This window comes from Typopeltis vanoorti, chromosome 8 (assembly GCF_054136105.1).
Source record: "Typopeltis vanoorti isolate ZY-2024b chromosome 8, IOZ_Tvanoo_1.0, whole genome shotgun sequence".
Taxonomy (NCBI): Eukaryota; Metazoa; Arthropoda; class Arachnida; order Uropygi; family Thelyphonidae; genus Typopeltis; species Typopeltis vanoorti.
Window position 1 is genome coordinate 17,653,985 of NC_143556.1, and position 24,482 is coordinate 17,678,466.

General features: G+C 35.2%; 1 protein-coding gene across 6 annotated transcripts in view; it reads left to right on the forward strand.

Annotated features, from left to right (window-relative positions):
• LOC150103765 (dynamin-like) overlaps positions 1-24,482 on the forward strand; it is a 519,391-nt gene that overhangs the window by 445,001 nt on the left and 49,908 nt on the right. For all 6 annotated transcript variants that reach the window (XM_090397139.1, XM_090397140.1, XM_090397145.1 and 3 more), the window contains 2 exons: positions 5,500-5,681; positions 17,158-17,352. In XM_090397139.1, coding sequence (XP_090253265.1) covers positions 5,500-5,681; positions 17,158-17,352 — 377 coding nt within the window. The remainder of the gene's footprint in view (positions 1-5,499; positions 5,682-17,157; positions 17,353-24,482) is intronic.

Sequence of the window (24,482 nt, forward strand, 5' to 3'; positions counted from 1 at the left end):
GGAATTTCACTCAGTTAAGCATGCCCTTGCTCTTTTCATCAGGGGGAATGGTAAAAATCCACCTAGTGGAACAAACTTCAAATCAGTATCAGCAAAATTCAAGATTGGCACCATCAACATAATTGGTATTACTGAAACAATGACAAAAAGACAAAATTCTTTTAAATAACGATTAAATATGTGTCTATTCAGGCAACAGTGATCATAGAAAGGACAGAGTAGCTATATTATTTGACACTAAACACGAAGATATGCTTCTTGAATGGCAATATCAAGCCAGGATATGCACAAATTCAAATGTAGAGAAGACACAAAAAAATAAAAATATCATTAACTATGTTATTGTTCACAGTGATATCTTCATGCTGATTCAGGAAATGAGTATGTAGGGAATTTGAAATATGAAGTGATCACTATTTAGTTCTGAACAAGATAAAAGTGGGATAACATTGAAGAAAGTTTTAAAACAAATCTAATTCAAGCTGTTTTTAGAAGTGAGAAGAAATATGCAAATAGTATCCAAGAGAAATCGAGAGTTTGAAGACAAGAACAAAAACCTTTAAGACTCATTGGCAGACTCTGAAACAAACATTAACTCAGCCGGGGAAGTATGTGGCAAAATTGTCTGCAAGGATAGAAAAAGTCAGAACTCTCTGAAGAACTCAGGAAAGTAAAGAGATAATCATTTATTCTATATTTGGTTTTATCCTTTTATCCAAGTGTACTTCAGGCACAAACTTTGTTTGCTACTTTGTTTGTCTATTATTTCAGGTGCAAACTTTGTTTGCTTGCACTTGGATAAAGGATAAAACCAAATATGTAATTACTAGCATAGCCAAGTGAAAAAACTTCCATAAAGAGATAATTGTAGAGAAGAAGAAGACATATTGAAAGTTCTCAGCAAGTACAATGTGTGCTTTGAGAGAATACTGAGAAAAATATAATAAAGCAAAGCAAGATGTGAAAACATCTAAACAAAAGTTGGGAAGACTTTGGTAAGACTTCTTCTTATTATTATTATTCCTTCCCTCCTCTTTTACCTTGCAGTGTCGAGGATTTCTATTCACTTAACTGCTACTGTATCGAGGATAAAGTGGTTAGCTGTATGCCACCCAGTGTGTCCTATGTCTGCAGAAGCACATTGACTAGTTTTGACAGTAATATATCAGAACACAGAAAGATAAGTAAATAATTATTTATTGAGTTATTGCTGATATTTCGCTGGTGTTATAACCAGAATCTTCAGAGCACAAAACACAGTTTGTCACAGCATGCAAGACTACAACAACATGGTTCAATAATGGGACTAGTTTAAAAAATTTTAGCAGCAACATGAAGACTAAAGTCCTAATTAGCCGCCCTCTATGTTATAAAAAAAAAAAGCAGGTACTAATTATGTCTTAAGATGACTGTCTCCCAAATTTATGCAGCCTTATTTATGGCTGTATAAATTTATACAGCCATATTTGCTAAGATTCGGAGTATGTTTCAAGGCTTCTGTTTCTCCTAAGAACAATCTCTCTGACTTGTAAAAGCTTCTGTGCAGTACTTTTGTTTTCTTCCAATTGATCCTGTGTGCAGGGGTATCCAAAGCATGGTCTGCTAGGCCTGACTTGCCATAACGATAGTGCCAGATATATCTTTTATGTTCACTGATGCAGATGTTCACAGCTCTTGTTTGACCATAGTAAACTTGATCACAGGAGCAGGGTACTTCATAGACTCCTGGATGTGATAAAGGAGAGATGCTGTCCTTGGGTGAATGACACCCAAGGACAGCATCTCGTTGTAGTCTTGCGTACTGTGACAAACTGTGTTTTATGCTCTGAAGATTCTGGTTATAACACCAGCGAAATATCAGCAATAAGTCATTAAATAATTATTTACTTATCTTTCTGTGTTCTGATATATTACCATCAATATTAGTCAGCATGTATGATGAACACATAAGCCTTTCTATACATTTGTAGGAGAAGCATCTGTTCATGGGCCAGTTTGCCTGTTCTGAGGGATAAAAAAAAACTCAAGTTTCCAGGTGAAAAAACCCTCTACTTTCATATGAGACCAGATAAAGGTTCGTCACATCACTAACAGGAATCGAACCCAAGTGTTTCCGACTGAAGGGCTTCGTCTATACTGACTGAGCTATGGAGGCTCTTGGTAAGACTTTAAGAATATAAATATCAGAAACAAAATGTTCTACAGGCTGTTGAATGAAATGGGAAAATGACATTTGATAAAAGTAAGAGGAAAACTGAACATAATCTAGATGGCTGGACTAATTACTTTCAAAAAGTACTGAATAAAATAAAAATTCGCAGAACAGTGGTAGAAAATAATCATGATGAATGTGATCAGGAATACATTTCAATACCTGAGAGAGCCAAAAGTTATCAAAAAACCTTAAATGTGGAAAAGTAGTGGAAATAAATGATAGTTGATCAGAATGCTCAAATATGGAAGTATAAAAGTTCTACAGTGCCTGCACTGCATGATTTAGATGGCCTGATTACATAGCCAAATGATAGGTGTAGAGCTCCTTGATAGTACTCATATATAAAAAAGGAAAATAAAACAATCTGAGAATCAGAGGAATTTTCTTTATGAATATTCCACAAGATTTATGCAAGCATTCTTGAAGGGAAACTTGGAGAAGAATTAGATTTTCACTTGGGAATATAACAAGGCTCTTTATTAAAATTTGTAGATCTGGAAAAGGCATGTAACAAAGTGCCAAAAGAAAAGCTGTTAAAACGCTACAATTGTATGGTGTAAATGGTACATTTTATCAAGCAATACATAGTCTATATTTGAGTTGTAAGTCAGAAGTTAGAATTGAAGGAAGTACAAGAAATTAGTTTGATATAAAATCAGATGTGACACAAGGGGGTGTACACATTATTTATACTTATTTCTGATATCAATAATCTCAGCTCTTTATTTTATGCTGGTGATGTTATCCTACTAAATAAATCTAGTGAGTCTGAGGGATTCCCCTAACTAAATCCAATAACTGCTGTGCTGAATCTTGTATGAAGATCAGCAATAAAATGACTATGAAGATAAATAGGAACATTAAAAACATCAACTGCATCCTAAATGGAGAACCTATTGAACCAGTAACACATTTTGTGAAGATGTGAAAGTAAATATGGAATTAGACAATAAAATTAGCAAAACTGTATGATATGGAGCAAGCCGAATAAATTTTTAAGTGCATTATTCAAAACACTAAACTAGCTGTATACAAGACAGTGCTCAAACCAATTTTAACTTAGAAATCTGAGAACTGGAGTTAGAAATGAAAACACTTGCTCAATGGCCAGAGACCACAAATACAAGAAAATGAGTTCTTGATAAACTTAGTGAACAGGTGGCATCATGGTAGAATCATATTAAAAATGTAGCTATTAGAAAGGAAATTGACATTGTTATCATTCAGGAATGTGAGCAGAGTTAATCTTAAGTGGTGCCTAAACAGAATGGGAGAGGAAAAGTTTGCAAAATAAGTGTTTTTTTCCAGAGTGGCAGGAAAATCATCTAGAGGAAGACTAAAATCTACGTGAACTGATATAGTTAGAAGTGAAAAATATAAGATCTAACAATACTGGAATTCTGACAGATAACAGATTAATTTGAAGGAAAAGTGTTGATAAGCAGTTGGTAATGATGTAAAACTTTTCGTGTAGTACTATCCTACAACCCCCCCATCCCCAAAAATAAAAAATAAATAAATAAATTTATTTATTTATTTAATTTTTAGCTTGCATTGTCAATGACTCTTGTAAAACATTCACTCTGGAAAGACTGAGAATGAAATGGCTTTGAACAAGAATAGTCACATGTGCATGAAGGGCAATATGGCAAAACTTGTTTAGGATTATTATTATTATTATTATTATTATTATGTGATACCTCCAGGGAATCCAAAGAGTCATCGAGGGAGGACACCTACTCTACATCTCTCTGTCTCCACCAACTACAAATAACCGCACCGCCATCTACCTCCTGCCACCACCACTAGTATTTCCACAGACAATTACAAACATCCATGCCCACGGCTTGGATTTGAACCTGCAGCCTTTTGGCTGGAGAGCAGATATGCTAACTGCTCAGCCAACCAGGCCGGCATATCAGTTCTGATATGCTGGCCTGGTTGAAATCAGTTCTGTTGCAGTTAACTGGGTCGTGTAGAATTTGTTTTTTCTTATCATGGTTGTCTGTCTGAAATACTGGATTTCCACATTGACAAAGTATACAGTTGACACCTGGGAAGGAGACAGTGTAAAAATAATCATTTTGGTTGAACCTGAGACTCATATAAAGTATTAGGAGTTGAGAGGAAGAGAAGTGATGTTTAGAACAGAAAAGAACACTAAGCTTTTTAGAGGCTAAGGAGGTATGTAAGTAATATGTTTATGTCAGGATAAACTGGATGTGACAGTCAACCCAAGAAGAGAAAGTTGATCTTGAAAGGAAAATGAGATAGGATTTTTCTTGTAGGTAATAAGGCAGACTTGAGTTTATTTGGCACTGAAATTTACTAAATTGTCTGCACCCCATTTGAGGAGATTAATGTTCAAGTTAATGGTTATGGAAAATCTTGAAGCATCTAACATTAGGGTACTGCAGAGTAGATCATTGGCAAAGCTGTGAATAGGATTTGAATCAGAAAAAAGAGTTCATTGATGTAAAGAAGGAAAAGCATGGGTGAGAGAACAGACTCCTGGGCCCTCCAGCATTGATGGGGAAATGTGATGAGAGGAAGCCATCCTTCATGACACAGTGAACGACCAGTGAGAAAGCTGACAAACTAATCACAGAGTGTATAAGGGAGGCCATATGATGTCAGCTTGTTTCAGAGGTCTTGGTGCCAAACATGATCAGATGCCTTTGAAATATCAAGAGCAATAACATGAGTTTCTCCAAATCTTTCCATGGCCTGTGTCCAAAGGTAGGTGAGATTAGCTAGTAGAACAAGAATGGCAGAATCCATATTGGTGATCAATAAGTAATTGTTGAATCTCCAGGTAATGAAGCAGTTAGTTGATGATAACCTTCTCCATCACTTTTGAAAGGAGGGGAGAACAGTGGTCGATAGTTGACTTTTGTCTCCCTTTTTGGGTTCAGGCTGGATGTAGGCTTAAACAGGATGACAGGAAATTATCCAAAATATTTTTTTTTTCTCAAGATGACAGGAAAAGATACAAAGGAAGACTAAAATCTTAGGTGACTTGATACAGTCAGAAATATAAGATCTGGTAATTTTGGAGCCTTGAGAGATAACAGATTAATTTGGAGGAAAATCGTTTGTAAGAAATTAGTAGTGATGTAACCTTTTCATGTGATACTGTTGTGATATCCTGTACCCCCCCCCCTACGAGGATACATACCAGGAATTTGATTATGATAATACAATTCATAGTATTTTCTGATAGAACTTTAAGACTTATTTGCTTATATGTTTAGTACCATTTCTTAAAAACATGAAATTTGTAGGCTACATTAATGGAGGAATCAGCTGAAGAAGCTCATAAACGGGAAGAAATTTTACGAATGTATCATGCATGTAAGGAAGCACTTAGCATTATTGGAGATGTGTCAATGCAGACATCGTATCAACCATTACCTCCACCAGTTAAAGATGATTGGCTGCAAGCACAACCACCAGACTCTCCTAGGTAAGTATTCATTATAGTTGCAGAATAATAATAAGTAATTTCATTTTAAAATGTTTTATGAATTATAATTGTTTAGTATTACTTTGGATCAGTGTGGTAAAAACAGTATATGCTGGTGGAGGGAGATTCTGCTTTTAGGAACAGGTGTGATGAAAGATTAAAGTGTTAGAAAAGTTTAACACAAAAATGATTATTCACTACATTAAGTGATTTTTGTAATTTCCATATGCTTTTACTTGATTTTATAATGATATTTGAAACAATTGTCAATTAATTCATCTGACTGATGATTAGTGAATTCTAGAATTTCACTTTCAAAAAATATGTTGGCAGTAGACCATGTTAACTGAGCTATTAGTCTTAAAGGCTCAATTAACGTGGCTCCAGAAATTGCTATATTGCTGTTCTTACCATAATACAAGAATTTCTGGTATATGTCGTTGAACTCCTCTTTTATTTCTCCATCTGTTATACACAGCAAGGACTGATAGTAGCAGTTTAAAAAAGTAAAGTGAATAAAGTAGTCATCTAGGCTAGAAAGTTTTATAAATTGTGCAATAATTAATTTTGTGTTTTATGAAATTCAAGTTTTACATATTTGAGAGAATCTTGTTTCATGTCATCCCAAAAGTAATGCTGTTTTTTATACTCTATTTGTTCAAATATGTCTCAGCTTGTCTAAACATGAATTTTTAAAGCTTTATTAATACCGCTAAACTGAGATGGCCTCATTCTAAAGAATTCCACCTTGCAAGAACATTGAACAAAGTAACTTTATTGCTATGGTCACTGAAGAGCACATTAGGAACATCATGCTTTATGAGTTCAAAAAAGGCAACAGTGTTGCTAACACTGTAAAAAATAAAATAAAAAAATGTTCAAGAAATACAGGTCTCCCTCAATTAACGCGGTTAATTAATTCCTGGATGTTACCGCGTTAATCAAATCTAATAATCAATGGTAAAAAGTACAATTTGTCCCTGATCGATTACTGTACTAATAGTTCGTTTTATATGGTACTCTTTTAGGAAAGATAAAAAATGAATGCCAAGTAAATGTTTAATAAATACTTGTATCTACATTAGTTACTGCATTTTTTTTTAATCAGAAGAAATTATAAAGAGTAGTTTGAACAGTTTTAGTATTTTTCTTATTGCCATAAATATTGGCAAAAAAATTTTGCTTGTTATAAACGATAACAAGCAAAATGACTCTCCAGACCTCGGCAAACAAGCATTCTTCGATTAACATCTGGATCCATATCCATTACTTGCTGTTTAAGCAATTCTAAACTGGGAAATATTCCATCCAGTTCTTTGACTGTTATTTCCTTTGGAATCTCATCTTCACATTCCATTTGTTCGTTGTCTTCATATGTGTGTTGTTCAATTTCAAGAAGATCGTTGTCACGGAAATCTTTTGAAATTGAATCCAATAATTCTTTAACATCTTCTGCATCAACAGCATCAAAACTGAGGTCTTCACAAAATGCAACAATTTCTTTGACCATGTTGTTCACAGGATTTTGAAAACAACCTAAGTCATTAGCGCATTCTGGCAGAAGGTTTTCCAAACAGCTTTCATGCAACTTGAAGACACTTGCTCCCACGAGTCACAAATGTTCTCAATTGCGTGTTTAATGTTAAATTTTTTCCAAAATTCGTGGAGCGTAATCGCATTTTCTCCCATTGTTGTTGTTTCTACTGTCTTTGAAAATGTCTTTTTAAGAAAATAGACTTTGAAAGTTGCAATGAAGCCCATGTCCATGGGTTGTAGCAATGATGATGTATTTGGTGGGAAAAATAAAACTTTCACATTCTGACACAGATCATTAAGAGAATTTGGATGACCACGAGGCTGCCAGCCTCGTGGTGTGAGCATGATTTTGAGTGGTAAATTTAAAGGCGCATTAATCAAAACTCTTGCCGCGTATATCAAGGGATTGCCGCAGTTGATTTCGCCGTGATAATCAAATCCGCGTTAAGCAAGGGATACCTGTATATGGCAATGATATTTTGAATGTTCCAAAGTACTAGCGATGGTTCCAAAAATTTCGACAAGGGGACTTTATTAAATAATGAAACCTGTGGTGAGATCATAATTAAAAGAAACACACGTATTAACTACAGTGAAAATTATTGAATTGTAAATATTTCATCCTAAGTATCTTAGGACATCATCAGTAGTAGTTTAAACAATAATAGGAATAATATACAGTTAGGGCGCATGATTACAATAGAATCTCATTAAACGTGTGTTACGTGTTACAGAAGTAAAAAAAAAAAAAAAAAACTAATAATAATTATTTAACACAATTTTGTATGACGATTTCCCATACTTTAGGAATAGTAAGAACGTCATTGCGGTTTAAATTTGGTCTGTGTAGTAGGGCTTCAGAACTTTCTTTATATAAACATTCATGTTTATATAATGATCTATGTAAAAGTTTAGACTTTTCCCAATGGATCCTATGGCGCCGATTTTCAATTCCGTGTTGAGAGAGGCCAGATTTCTGCGGTTTTGAAAAGACGAATGTGGTCTTGATGTTCCGAGATGCGTTTCTGAACAGACCTACCTGTCTGTCCAAAGTAAGACAATTTGCATGAGCATGGAATCTCATAAATGCCAGGCAACATCAAAGGTGAGAGTTTGTCCTTAGGAGAAGGTAACAAGTTGTAAATTTGGTTGATGGGTTTGTAAGTAGTGGCAAAATTGAATTTCTTCATAATTTTAGAAAGACTTTTGGAGATGCCTTTGACGTAAGGTATGGGAATCCTACGGACTTCTTCCTGTCTGGTTTGATGTGTGGGAAAGTGACTGATGATTTTTTGAATTGTTTTAGGATTATATCCATTTAGGATGGCTGTATTTTTGATTTCTTCTAATTCTTGGTTTAGCGATTCTTCATAGGAGCAGAATTTGTGTGCTCTGGAAACTAGTGATTTAATAATGCCAGATTTCTGAGATGGATGATGAGCTGAAGAATTGTGAATGTAGACTTGCGAAGACAGATGTGGCGATGGAACCGTCTTCTTTTCTTTGAATGTGTAAATTTTTCTAACGTAAAGTTGATGCGATGATGAAGAAGGTTAATTTTATCTAGAAACAGTTGTAATTCATGTTCGGGATGATCCCAGACTGCAAATACGTCGTCGACATATCTTAACCAAATTTTTGGTTTGGGTTCAAAAGTGAATATCTTTTCCTCAAGGTGTTCTAGAAACAAGTTTGCTAGGTTTTGTGATAAAGGAGATCCCATTGCTGTTCCTTCTTCTTGCTTGTAAATATGACCTTTCCAGGTGAAGTAACCTGATGCAATAATATATGCAATAATAAGAATCTTGATAACTTGTAAGTTAGACTGTATCGGAACTCTAATGTTCCACTCAGACCCGTCGTAGACTGTATTAGCAGTCCAACTTACAAGTTATCAAGATTCTTATCTAACCTTCTCTGTCCTCACATAGACCACTCAGTCTCTTCAATCAAAAATTCTACAGAGTTTCACACAAAAATGAAAGACATTCAACTATCAAAAACTGACTTGTTAATCAGCTTTGACATTGTCTCCCTCTTCACGAACATTCCCCATAAAGAAACAATAAAATTACTAACTCAAAAATTTCCGTCTGATATAGTTGAATTGCTCAAGTTTGTTATTGTCAAATTTACAAAGCAAGAAGAAGGAACAGCAATGGGATCTCCTTTATCACCAAACCCAGCAAACTTGTTTCTAGAACACCTTGAGGAAGAAATATTCACTTTTGAACCCAAACCAAAAATTTGGTTAATACGACGACTTATTTGCAGTCTGGGATCATCCCAAATATGAATTACAACTGTTTCTAGATAAAATTAACCTTCTTCATCATCGCATCAACTTTACATTAGAAAAAGAATCTCCACAGGGTATCTCCTTTTTGGATTTACACATTCAAAGAAAAGAAGATGGTTCCATCGCCACGTCTGTCATTCACAAGTCTACATTCACAAGTCTACATTCACAATTCTTCCGCTCATCATCCATCTCAGAAATCTGGCATTATTAAATCACTAGTTTTCAGAGCACACAAATTCTGCTCCTCTGAAGAATCTCTAAACCAAGAATTAGAAGTAATCAAAAATACAGCCATCCTAAATGGATATAATCCTAAAACAACTCAAAAAAATCATCAGTCGCTTTCCCATACATCAAACCAGACAGGAAGAAGTCCATAGGATTCCCATACCTTACGTCAAAGGCATCTCCGAATGGCTTTCTAAAATTATGAAGAAATTCAATTTTGCCACTACTTACAAACCCATCAACCAAATTTACAACTTGTTACCTTCTCCTAAGGACAAACTCTCACCTTTGATGTTGCCTGGCATTTATGAGATTCCATGCTCATGCAAATTGTCTTACTTTGGACAGACAGGTAGGTCTGTTCAGAAACGCATCTCGGAACATCAAGACCACATTCGTCTTTTCAAAACCGCAGAAATCTGGCCTCTCTCAACACGGAATTGAAAATCGGCGCCATAGGATCCATTGGGAAAAGTCTAAACTTTTACATAGATCATTATATAAACATGAATGTTTATATAAAGAAAGTTCTGAAGCCCTACTACACAGACCAAATTTAAACCTCAATGACGTTCTTACTATTCCTAAAGTATGGGAAATCGTCATACAAAATTGTGTTAAATAATTATTATTAGTTTTTTTTTTTTTTTTTTACTTCTGTAACACGTAACACACGTTTAATGAGATTCTATTGTAATCATGCGCCCTAACTGTATATTATTCCTATTATTGTTTAAACTGCTGTACTGATGATGTCCTAAGATACTTAGGATGAAATATTTACAATTAAATAATTTTCACTATGGTTAATACGTGTGTTTCTTTTAATTAAGAGGACTTTAGCTTGAAAGCCTCCCCTCACTCTGGGCACCTTTCTTTCTTGATAATGATATGCTGGAAGCTGCTATTGCAAGAAATGCCAATGCAACTGTTGAAGATTGAGCAAAAGATCTTAATTCATTGTCATTGACCATTGATCACCATTTGCAAAAACTTGGAATAGTGTCTAAGCTGCTGCTGGGAAAAGCTTCCACATCCTCTGTATTCTCCTGATCTTGCACCTTCAGATCACCACTTATTTCAAAGTTTGCAACATTTCATTAATGAAAAGAAATACACTACATTAGAGGTAGTAAAATGGCATTATGAAGCTTTCACAACATTGGAAGAGTGTTATTGATTCAAATAGAGAATATATGCTTGATTAAATTAGCAAGTGATTTATCTTTTATATGCTTTCAAAACTTAATGCTAAAAATGACATTACTCTTGGGAAGACCTGATATAAATTTTGGTTCTTCTTACCTGAGGTAGCCTTCTATAGTCCATTACTTTAAATACAGTGCTCTCATCCTGTGTTATGCGTTTGTGCAGGAAGAAAGTAAATTGCAAAAACAAGTGCGAATGGCAAAAGATTACAAAATAGGTGTGTTGCATTGAGTTATTTGTGTGTGTATGCACACACTGGTTATGAAATAAATATATATAATTTTTCTCAAAGGAATTTACTATCACCAATCTTTACCTTAGAATATGCAAGTGCTGCATGAAGCTTCCACACAGAGGAAGAAATAGATATGTTTTATGAAACACTAACTACTAAATAGCCAAGTCATATTTAATTCTAATGGGAAATTTCAATGCTAAAGTAGGCAAAAGCGGTTCACATCTGATAGCAATTGGAAAATATTGACTGGGCCAACCAAAGGAATGGAAATGGAGAAAGCCCTTTATGCACAGTCTTTGGTAAAAATGACAAATATCAAAAAGTTAATTTGCCACCACACCATACTTATGACTATGATTAGTGTGGGGGAATATAGTGGAATAAGTAACATAGAAAACAAGGGAGCAGCCCAATTCCAAACTAGTTCAAACCAATTTAACATATGGATATGGAAGTGCTGATGAAAATTATAGGAGCAAATACATGGCACATGCATTGCCATGTATTTGTAAAAACTTACTGAGGAATGTATAAGCACAGCTAATCTAAGATGATATGGTCATTTAAACAGAATGAGAGATGAAGGATTAGAAAAACAAGTATTTACAACAAAACAATAACAGGAAAGAGACACAGAGGAAGACTAAGATTTAACTTGTGCATTTAGGAGTGCTTTAGAAGATACAAAAGTAAAAGCTGATCAAATCAGAGAACCTGGAAAATTATACTCCAGTGCCAAAGAAAATTGTTGCTAGCAAAATATCAGTGACATAATTGTGTGGTATTGTTATAGTATCTAATACATCCCTTGAGGATATATTGTGTAAAAATTGTAGGATTCCTACCTAGATATGATAGTACTGAGTTAAGAAGGAGGGCGATGATAGCAAATGATTTCAATCACAGGCTGTGTGGAAGATATGGATGTGAGTTTGTAGAGACATGTGGAGTGTGTTTGATGGCAGAAAAGATTTGTATAAGAATGATGACCTGCACTTGAATTCATTTGGCATCAGAAGCCTGGAGAAATTACTTCTTGGTGTGAGACTTAATGCAGAGAGTCAGGGAAACTAGATCATCAAGGGAGGAATGGGGAAAATGTGTGTGGAAGTTCAGCTATGGTACACGTGTGATAAAGATATAAATGCCTTTGAACATGGTTATGTATGTGGCAAAGGAGTGGAAAAATATAATCTGAGTTCAATCACGCCAAAGTTATGCACTTTGGCGTGATTAGAGTTCCAGCGGCATATTATATTAGCGGGGTTATGCTACAAAAAACTGAAGAGGAAGGATCTTGGTGGATAAGAATCTATAGTTCAAAGGTCACATAGCAAAAGTTGCAAATACAACTCAGAGGATAATTGCTATGTTGAAGCGAACCTTGACATGTAAGGATAAGGAAGTAATTTTGCCTCTTTATAAGGCTTTGATAAGACCACACTTGGATTACTGTGCACAGATTTGGTCTCCCAGGTTCCAAGGGGATAAAGAAGCTGTGGAAAGGGTGCAAAGAAGAGTTTCAAAGATTATATCCAGATTATGGGATTTAGATTATGAGGACAGATTGCGAGTATGTGGATTACAGACTCTGATTAACAGGAAAAAGAGGGGTGATATGATAGAGGTCTATAAACTTTTGAATGGGTGTTATAGCATTTCAACTAATGAAATTTTTCTTAGTTATATGGAAGGTGGGGAAAGAACACGGGGGACATCCATGGAAGTTAAATGTATTTGCGGTCAAGAAAGGGGTAAGAACTAGGTTTTTCTCCCAGAGAGCAGTGAGTGAGTGGAATAATTTGCTCTTATGGGTAGTGAGTGCATCTAGTGTGAATTAATTCAAGGGTAGGTATGATAGCTGGGTTGGGTAATTTACAGCCTCCCTCGATGAGTCCTTGACTCCTGGAGGTCTCAGATAATAATAATAATATACCATAAAATGATGAGTTTCAATAAAAAAATAAAATAAAATAAATAAAAATTGTTTTTCAGTTATCCTTGTAAAACTATAACCTAGATATGCCACTCGGAAATACATTGTTCTCTGTATATCACATAATATGAAATGCCTTGAATATCTGTATCTTTGAACAAAATGCTAATGACCTATCTCTATTTTTTTTTCTTTTTTTCTTTCCAGTCCCACAAATAGTATCAGGAATAAACCAAACTGTTTGCGCTCATGTGATCTCCTCACATTGTGAACCATCCTCACCCTATGTTGTATAAGTTTGAATGGTCTATGATGTGAACAGATCAGAAGGTCCTCCCTCTCACACACACACACATGCACACAGTGGCTGCTTAACTCACAGAATGGAGACTAATCATTACCATGTGAAGATTATTTAGCTTAGTGCAAAGGACCTTCAGCAAGTTGTGTTTTGGGCTCCAGAAACACAGAAAGAAAGAGTATTTAACTGAAGCACATCGTTGTTTGCAGAAATTTCACTTAAAAAAAAAGGAGGAAAGGATTCACCTAATGACAAAAATATTCTACATTTAAAAGATGCTGTTTACCCAATATCATAGACAAAGTGTCTCCTTAAAACTGTAAATGACAAAATTGTTAGATGTGAAAACCATACTATGGTTATTGAGGTGCTTATATCTGACTCTTGTTGATTAAAAAAAAAAAAAAAAAAAAAAAAAAAAAAAAAAGATGTTATCCACAGGTCTCTATGTATGTTTTATATACCCCAGATAAGAGGTATGTGAAAATATTGTGTCCCTCTACTCATTTAAATATATAGTTTTATGGGACAGAGAGAGAACTATAGTGTTTTTAGGAATTGGCAATCCTTTATGTATAGAATTGATATTAAAAACTACAGGAAAATGTTTTCTTATTTCCTCCCATCTCTGAGAAGTGTTTACCTCCATTTGTACATCTGGCAAAACATGATATACAAGCTCTTATTGACCTAGTGGCTGATTAGACCCAATATTTGCAATCAGCATTTGAATCGCACTGCAGCCTGGATGTTTGAAAAGTCTTTCATCGCTTATTTGAGACTTTTGGATTTCCAAAGTGGCTTGAAAAAGTGTTATGTTTCATCCCTTAAGGAGAGTTGCAAATAATCTAACCTTTATCCCACCTATATTGTGCTAGAGATATTCATTCTTGCATTGGTAGGGAATTTTTTTTCTATTTTATTGTTATTTTTTTAAGTTAATATTATATTGCCAGAATGTCAAGAACCAGTCTATCCAACCATTTTGTTTTAGTCCATCTAATCTTACACTAACTATAAGGTTTGATGGACTGAAACTTGAGGACTTTTTTCTTTAGTGTAATCTTATTCAGAATATATGTATATACACTTTGTACATACATATCATCTTATTCTGTAAGTATTTATTTATTAAGATTCTCTATAGTTCACTCAGTATAGACAAAGCCCTTTGGTCAGAAAGAACTAGATTCGATTCCCATCCAAGATGTGAGGGACCTTTTGACTAAAGGTGAGTTAGCTGGTCTTGTACGGAGGTTCGGGGGGGGTCATCCAGAAACTCAGGTTTTTCGTTCCCCAGAACAGGCAAACCGGCCCTGTACATACACACACACACACACTTCTACAGTCATAAAAATTGTTTTCTCCCCTCCCCTCAATGCCAGACTCTGAGAATCGGTTTGGGTTTCCTGCAGTTGCATAATCATAGCAGGCCCTGCACTATGCAGGATAAAAGTACTATGAAGAGGAAGAAGAAAAGTATTTATTTATTAATACACTGTGTACTGCTGCAACCTGTCTCCTGGTGCAGTATGACCTTTGCTATTCTAGTGCCATAAAACCAAAAATCAATCAATCAATCAATCCTTTGTGTTCTTACAAATAGTCTTATTGAAATAAAATTGAAGTGAAATGGTATGAAAAACTTTTGTAAAGATTCTAGCTACCAAATTTCCATAAAATATTAACAGTCAGATCCATGAAATAACTAGCATACAGAAGATGTTAAAACAAATCTAATTAGATACTTATGCATTTTGCTGACTATACCTAAAAACTGTATGTCTTGCTGTTACATCTGTTCATCTCGGAGTGGACACTTCAGTTAAAACTGATGATCATTTTTCATGTTGAACAGTCCCTTCCTTAATTTATTGTTTTTCATATTTGTTTCTTTCATAAACAGAATTGCCTGAGTATTAACCTATAGTCTCTAGTTGCAGTCTATAGATTAATATATCTTCTTCTTCTTTTCAGCCATTTTCTGTCCACTGCTGGATGAAAGCCTCCAGTTCCTTCCACCTTTCTCTGTTCTTGGCAATGGTTGAACAATTTTTCCCAACAAAATTTGACAATTCATCACTCCACCTTCTTTTAGGACGTCCTTGGCCTCGTTTCCCCTCTTTTGGAATCCAATTCATTAGTATGATGGTCCATCGCTCAACTTCTCTTCTGGATAGATGTCCAGCCCATTTCCATTTTAGTCGCATGTGGTAAAAAATGATGTCAGTGATATGAGTCTGGCTTCTTATCCAGGTGTTTTGCTTCTTATCTTTTAATGTGATGCCTAGCATCAACCTTTCCATTTCTTTTCCTTTCCTCTCCAATATATAAAAAATGAAAATTGTGTGATCACAAAACTGAATAAGATGTGAGAGATTTTAATATCCAGTAAGTAACAAGCTATCTTATCCTAGTCAAATACACCATTACTTGAATTTGTCATGCCTATACTTAGCTTCACTATGAGTTTCTCAAAAGTGCCTGCTGTAATTTCTGGCTGTTATTTAAATACAGTAATCTGTTTATATTTTTGCATTGTTATTTGCTACATAATGAATACCCATGACTGAATTTAACTCACGTGAGCCACAGTAGTAGGTTTTTTTATTATGTAAATATTTAGTCCTAGTATCTTAGGACATCATCAATATAGTATGGCAATACTAGGAATGACAAAAGAAAGGGCGTGTACGTACAAAGGAATCCAAATTGCGTGCAGTGGCGCGTTGCAGCCTGAACTTGAATTAAATTACTTAAATTAAATTTAAATTAATTACAGTTAAGTTATTATTTTTCACAATAGGGATGGCAAGAACATCATTGTGGTTTAGATTTGGTCTGTGGAGTAAGGCTTCTGCACTTTCTTTATATAAACATTCATATTTATATGAAGATCTGTGTAGAAGTTTTGTCTTTTTCCAGTGGATCTTGTGGTTTGGGTTTTCAACTCCGTGTTGAGCGAGGCCTGATTTATGTGGTTTGATGAGGCGGATATGGTCTTGATGTTCTGAAATGCATTTAAAAACTGATCTCCCTGTCTGTCCAAAATAACCTGGTGTATACGAGGTTCCATGCTCCTGTAAACTCTCTTATTTTGGACAGACAGGCAAATCAGTTTTTTAAACGCATTTCGGAACATCAAGACCATATCCGCCTCATCAAACCACATAAATCAGGCCTCGCTCAATATGGAGTTGAAAACCCAAACCACAAGATCCATTGGAAAAAGACAAAACTTCTACACAGATCTTCATATAAATATGAACGTTTATATAAAGGAAGTGCTGAAACCTTACTCCACACACCAAATCTAAACCGCAATGATGTTCTTGCCATCCCTAAAGTATGGGAAATTGTCATACAAAATTGTGTAAAATAATAACTTAACTGTAATTAATTTTAATTTACTTTAAGTTCAGGCAGCAGTGCAGCACAGCACGCAATTTGGATTCCTTTGTACGTACGTGCCCTTTCTTTTGTCATTCCTAGGACAAAATATTTACGTAATAAAAAACCTACTACTGTGGTTCACGTGTGTATTAAATTTAGTCATGAATTCTCCACAGGTTTTTTCTCTGTATAATCAATGAATACCAAAACTTCTAATATCATTTTTAGCCAGATGATGAGATAAGAGTAACCACTTTTACAAGGAAATTTAAGAAAAACATTGTGTTTATTTACTGTTGAATATAAGATTAAAGGGGTGATTACCTCTCTCAGACCTTGTCCACCATCACCTAGTGGTATCAGAAGAAATCCGCTGTCATCTCGAGCACCTCCTCCTCCTCCTGTTAGCACTCGACCTGCTCCTATTATACCTTCTCGGCCAGATTCTTCAGGTCCCAACCGGCCACCTCCAGCTGCTCCTCCTAGACCTGGTCCAATGACAGGACTTCCACCACCATTAATCCCATCGTGAGTATGCTTTATCATCTTTTAAAAATATTCTGATGAAACCATAAATAAAATATATTATAGAATCATAAAGCATGAAATTATAAATACTTATAAATGCTTCTTTCAATTTCTATAATTATATTTTATCTGAATGCAGTTATTAGTCATTTATTAATGCAGAATGATACTTTATCTGTATAAGAAAGTGCATTACATTTAATTTTGGAAGGCAAATATATTTTTGGGCAAACATTTTGATAAGTTAATAGTCAAAGAATAGATAAGTTCTCATTGAGAATCCTTGCCACAATTTCTAAGATGTGTTCTCATTGAGTGAGAATTTCCATCAAACTTATTCTAATAGTCATTTTAACGGATATATAAAATAGGTCTTTTTTTACGCAAGTGATGTTTCAGTTGTATGAAAAAGTGCATTACGGTTAATTTTGGAATGTGAATATATATATATATTCACATTATTTCTTATATTTTCTTATATAAGAATAAATATATTCACATTCATTCTTATTAAAGAATAAATAATAAGTTCTAATCATCAGAACTCCAGGTATAATGATAATCATAAAACGTGTGTAAAAAATGCTTGCTGCATTGTGCCTCTATATTCTTTAACTGTTCTTCAGTTAAAGTAAATTTCTTTTACTTTAACTGAAGTTGAAATCATTTCAACAGAGCTTAAACTCTCCATTAAGGAGAGTTTAAGCTGTGTTGAAATGATTGTTCTCCTCATGCTTTATGGAATGTACTTGTTTGTTTTGGCTGTTATTTCAGTTATTCTTTATATTGCACCTGACTGCAACCATTACAGATAGTTTTAGTTTACACTGAAAAAACATGGCTTAAAAATTTTTCAATAAATAATGTTACATAAGTAAACCATTTCATTTTAAATATTTACATTTCTGTAACCCCCCCCCTCTCTCTCTCTCACTTAATAGCATACATGTAGGTATACATTGTATAATTGTAGACATCCCATATTAGTTGACCTTTAACAAATATGTATGCCATGCTGGTAATGTATTAAATAATATAATAAAATTAAATGGCATTGATAAGAACACAACCAAATTTATTAATAATAGTATATGGAATTTCAATATAATTGACATTTATCAATGCAGAATTTTTAATATATGGAAATAATTGCCTTGATGCAGCTTGGCCTTCTTGCAGATTATAATATCTAGCAAGGAAAGAAATTTTGCATTTGTTCTAATGAAAATAGAAGAGATGAGAATTTAATGCTTTTTGATTTTATATATGCAAGCAGCATCATTCATAAAATTAAGAAAAAAAGATAAATACAATTAACGAAATTTAAGAAAAAAAATGAATAAAAGATCAGTTCATTTTTAAAATACAGATCCCTTGCTTAATGCGGTTTTGCTTAACGCTGCGAAATTAATTGCGACAATCCCTTGATATACACAGCAAGAGTTTTGATTAATACACCTTTAACCTTGCAGAGCTCGCAGCTAATCTCACAGATATTTATTTATCATACATGTCCTCTAGGAGATGTGCTTTACATTATAAAAAATACTAAGGAAAGTAATCTGGAGCTTACTCTACCTTTACTACGAGTTGGCCCCATAAGGTTGATTATGCTTGCATCTGCCGAAATGTTTAATTTCTATATATTCGGCATGAAACTCTTGTAGTTTCTATGTTTGGCTATGAAATAATGTTGGATTCAATATTTATCATACATGTCCTCTAGGAGATGTGCTTTACATAACGGAAAATACTAAAGAAAGTAATCTGGAGCTTGAGTTGCCCATAAGGTTGCTTATGCTTGCATCCGCCGAAACTTTTAGTTTCTATATTTTCGGCACAAAACTCTTGTAGTTTCTATATTCAGCTATGAAATAATGTTGGATTCAATATCCACTTAATTTTTACTATCATGTGTTATATTTGCAATGTTTTTTCTTTATGTTTTATTGCATTTTAGCACATACTAGTATGAATGTATCACTCAGATATACCGCGATATCAGATATTATGCTGCAATTTTTACTGCGCCAAGCTCTGCAGGATTACATTTACCACGCAAAAACATGCAAGCCTCGTGGCATGAGCATGATGATGTCATTCCTCCTACGCAGCCTCCTACGAATTATTAATAAAGTAATCAATCATGGACAAATTGTAAGTTTTACCATTGATTATTAGATTTGATTAACGTGATTTTGATATACACAGTAACTTCGAGGGATTAATTAACCATGTTAATCCCTCGAAGTGTGTGTGTGTGTGTGTGTGTGTGTGTGTGTGTGTGTGTGTGTGTGTGTGTGTGTGTGTGTAATACACTCCAGCTGATAATCTTAATATGAAGGCAGAATGTGGAGTACAGTGGAACCTCGATTGTCGAACATAATTTGTTCCTAAAGGCTGTTCAGAAACTGATTTGTTTGAAAACTGAAACCATTTTCCCATAAGATTTAATGTAAAATGGATTAATCCATTCTCGAACCCAAGATGATTGCTTATTTAAACCTTTATAACAGTATTGCATGCATAAAATCATACACAAAAATGAAAATGCATAGAATCTTACACAAAAAGAATGAACACAATGAATAGATAAAATATAGACGAAAATTGATCGCCTCTTTATTTTTGAATATTGCACAGATCGTTGATTTCGCCATACTGAATTGCATAGCAAGATCCGAGACACGAACGCCATTTTCATGTTTGGATATGATTTCTTTTTTCACCTCTATCATGGCTCTAACAACTTTTCTTTTTGCTTTGCTGCTATCGCTATCCTTCTTTGTTCCAGTGGTGGCTTATTTATTAATAATTTATAATAATCATAAAAGAAACGAAAATCAAGAAAAGACACTGCAAATTCGAGCAAGTGTCTGCACTGAGAGGAGGCTATGGCGTAACTGACACTCTCCCGCCGTAAGTCAGCCCGTGGAGCATGTGGTTGCCAGTTTGCCTGTTCAGGGAACCGAGATTCTGTTCAGAAACTGGTGCGTTTTTTGTTTGGAAAATATGTTCGGGAACCGATTTGTGCGAGATGAGAGTCGTTCGACAACTGAGGTTCCACTGTAATTAGTTTGGTTTAGGTTAAAGTTATTATTTGAACATGCAGTCGTCTTCATAATTTTGATATATTGAATGAAGGAAAGATAATGAACTCTATATATGTAATAAATTATTTTATGATCAAGGTTTTACATGTTTTACCTATTCCAGTGTATACCATAATTTTCAGTAGTGTAACTTTTGCTCATTTTTTCCACTAAAATGTATGTTTGACATATTTTAAAACATTTCTGGTGTAGTCATCACCTTCCTACAACCGCTATTGCTACGTTCAAGTAAATAATTGTTTTTCTATTCACAAGACTCATTTTAAGTTCAATGAAATAAAAACAGCACAATGTTTAATATTTCATCTTTGCCACAGAGGCATCATCTGGGATACAAAATAAAATGTGTACTAATGCATACTAAATTTCACAAAATTAATTGGAGGATGCTAGACTAGAAGCCAAAAGTTCTAGGAGGGTTTGCCCACTATGGGTGCTGGTAGCCAGCTTTGGCTGTTGATTATGAAATCTAAGAATTACTGTTTCCCAAATCTTGGGAGGTTTCACATAACCATATTATTTAGATTTGGTTGTTTTTGTAAATCTGTTGCTGATGCTAAAAAAGTTTTTCAAGTTTGTATTTGCTGCAGTGAGGCATGGTATATATGAGGGACGTCCAGAAAGTAAGTTCCATTTTTAAATATTTTCATTGCATTGCTGCGATCACGATGGTGTGCATGCATGCTGAGTTTGTTGATTCCTTAGCAAGGTGTTGTTGCCATTTTCAGACATTCTTGCAGTTCATACGCTTCTTGGTGTGTGTTTAGAATGTCTGAGAAAATCAAATTGCCCGTCACATGTGAAATTAGGTCAGTTATCCGTTTCTTGAATGTGAGGAATGTTAAAGCAGCTGAAATTCATCGGCAAATTATTGAGGTTTATGGAGAACACCCAATGAGTGATTCATTGGTATTAGGACTTAATGAAGGAAGGACAGGTGTGCACGATGATGAACGGAGCAGGCGACCATCTTTAGTGACTGAAGATTTGGTGAGTTCAGTTGAAGAGAAGATTCGAGAGAATAGGGAATTCACTATGACATCACTCTCACTGCAATTTCCAGAAGTTTCATGTTTATGTCTTGATGAAATTGTGTCGGAGAAACTGAGTTATTGAAAATTGTGTTCACGCTGGGTGCCGAAGTTGCTTACAGAACAACACAAAGTGATTCAGCTGGGCATTGCGTTTGAATTCTTGGCACGCTGCCATGAGGATGGCGATGCTTTCCTGAGCAGACATGTCACCAGGAAAGAGACTTAGATGTCTCACGCAACCCCTGAATCCAAACAGCAGAAATTGAAGACAACGGTTTCCACTCGGAAAATCACGTGCACTGTGTTTTGGGACAGACAAGGAATTTTGCTGGTAGACTTCTTGGGTCAAGGCTCCACAATCAACATGAGTATGTACTACCAAATCCTTAAGAAACTGCATCGTGCGATCTAGAATAAATGACGTGGCATGTTTACTAGGAGCGTTGTTTTGATCCATGATAACACCCACCCACACACAGCCGGTATAACACAACAACTTCTTGCCACCTTCGGCTGAGAACAATTCCATCATTCCCCATATAGTCCTGACCTCACGCCAAGCGACTTTCATCTGTTTGAACATCTGAAATCTTTCCTTGATGGCCGGTGGTTTCAAGACGAGGAGGAGGTCAAAGAAGAAGTCAATACATAGTTTGCATCATAGGCAGCAACCTTCTACGACACTGTTGGTGCCCTGTTATGATAAGTGCTTAAACAATGCCGGAAATTATGTAGAAAAGTAGTGAAAGATGTCTACTTTAATTTCCAATAAAGTTTTTTTGTAAGTATATTTTTGTTTTTCTGACAGCCCATCAGAACTTACTTTCTGGATGTCCCTCGTGTGTTTGTGTGTTTGTGTGTGTGTGTGTGTGTGTGTGTGTGTGTGTGTGTGTGTGTGTGTGTGTGTGTGTGTGTGTTTTAATTTGATTCTGTGTATGGTATCCAAGACATGCACAACTAGACCTGACTGAGCATAGTTTGGGCAGCAGATATATGTCTTGTGTTCTTTAAGATGGATGTTAATCTTTTTTGGCATTATAATAACCAATGAATATATGGTGAATAAAGTAGACCTCAACTGAGAGAGGCTGGGTAGTACAGAAGCTGGAAACCCTGCTAACAAATGGTGTTGTGATACCATAATGTTTGGGGGGTAGGAGATTATATCTATGCATGTGCATAGGTTTTCTATAAATTGAAATTAGAGTTAGAGTGTCCAGAAAATATAGTGTTCTTTTATTTATTCTATATAATAAACTAGATTCTGGGATGCTAACCATTGAGGTGGAAGAGGAGAAAAGAGTTTAATATGTCTGACCATGTGGTCAAATGAAGAACAAATCATCAGTGTATCTTAGCCAGATAGAAGGTGTGAGAACAGCAGCATCAAGAGCATGTTTTTTGAAATACTCTGGGGAAACAGTACATTGAGAAATCAATACTTCAACTCAATTCCTTGAAGATAAATGAGGTGGAAATCTATAATTGTTTAAGACATCTTGATGTGAATTAGCCTCTTGAACTGGATGGGATTTCACCACATGTTGTGAAAGAATGTGTTAAGGAACTGACACCTCCATTGACAAGGTTGTTTAATGAGTCTCGTGTTCTCAACAATCCCTGACGAGTGGAAAGAAGGCAAGATTGTTCCATTGCATAAAGGTGGAAGCAAAACAGTTGTTTCAGATTTCAGACCTGTTTGCATTTCTGGAGTGGTTGTTAAGATTTTGGAGAGAGTGGTTAGGAATATAATACAGGATTGGGTGGATAAGGAAATGATTCTGTATAGAAATCAACATGGATTTGTTAAAGGGAGATCTTGTTTTACTAATTTACGTACATTTTATAATAAGGTGACTACAATTAATATTAGGGGTGATTCATATATGGTGATACTTCTGGATTTTTCAAGGGCATTTTCAGAGGCTACCACATAATAAACTGGTGTATAAGTTATCACAAATGGGATTGGATAATCATTTGGTTGATTGGATAAGGAACTGGTTTTCTAATAGATATCTAATGGTGGTGTATAGAAGGGCCATGTCTCCAAGGAGGAGAGTTACCAGTTGAGTCTCACAGGGTTCTGTTCTAGGACCAGAACTGTTTAATTTGTTTGTTAATGATATTGAAAGTGGCTTGCAAGCAGATATGCAGCTGTTTGCAGATTATTCTAAGTTGGGAAAAGTTATTAGGAATGATGCAGATGTACTGGTGCTTCAGAGCAATTTCAATAAATTGACTATGTAGACAGACAAGCAGGGGATGTCAATTTAACACCAGTAAATGTAAGGTTTTGCACTTTGGATCTTAAAACTGTAAAGCTGTATATCATATTGGAGGCGTTGTATTGCAGGAGGGAGAGGAAGTGAGGGATCTTGGGATATTTGTGGATAGAGAATCCAGTTCAAGAGCCATAGTGCAGAAGTGATAAAAACAGCACAACGAAATGCCTGTATACTAAGAACACTGACAAGTAGAGATAAGAATGTTGTCATTCAACTGTACAAGGTGTTGATTAGACTACATCTGGACTACTGCACCTTGATTTGGTCACCTGCATTTCTAGGTGAGAAGCAAGCTGGGGAAAAAAAGTTCAGAGGCAGATAACAAAAGCAGTATTAGGTTTGTGGAATGCCGACTATGAAGATAGGTTGGGCAAATGTAAATTGCAGACGCCAGTAAATAGGCAGAGGAGGGACAATATGATTGAGAAATAAATTGTTAAGAGGTGCTTATCAGACTCAGGATATTTTTGAAAAGGTTGAAGGAGGAAAAAGGATAGAGAAAAGAGGTCATTCTTGGAAATTGTGTAAAGGTGTGGTGCATAAGAGAGTTTGACATGACTTTTTTGCACGGAGAGTGGTTGTTGAGTGGAATGTTTTACCGAATGAGGTAGTGAGTGCACAAACATTGAACCAATTAAAGACAAGGTGTGATAAACATTGCCTTTGTTGCATCTTACTATTGCCTCCCTTGATGA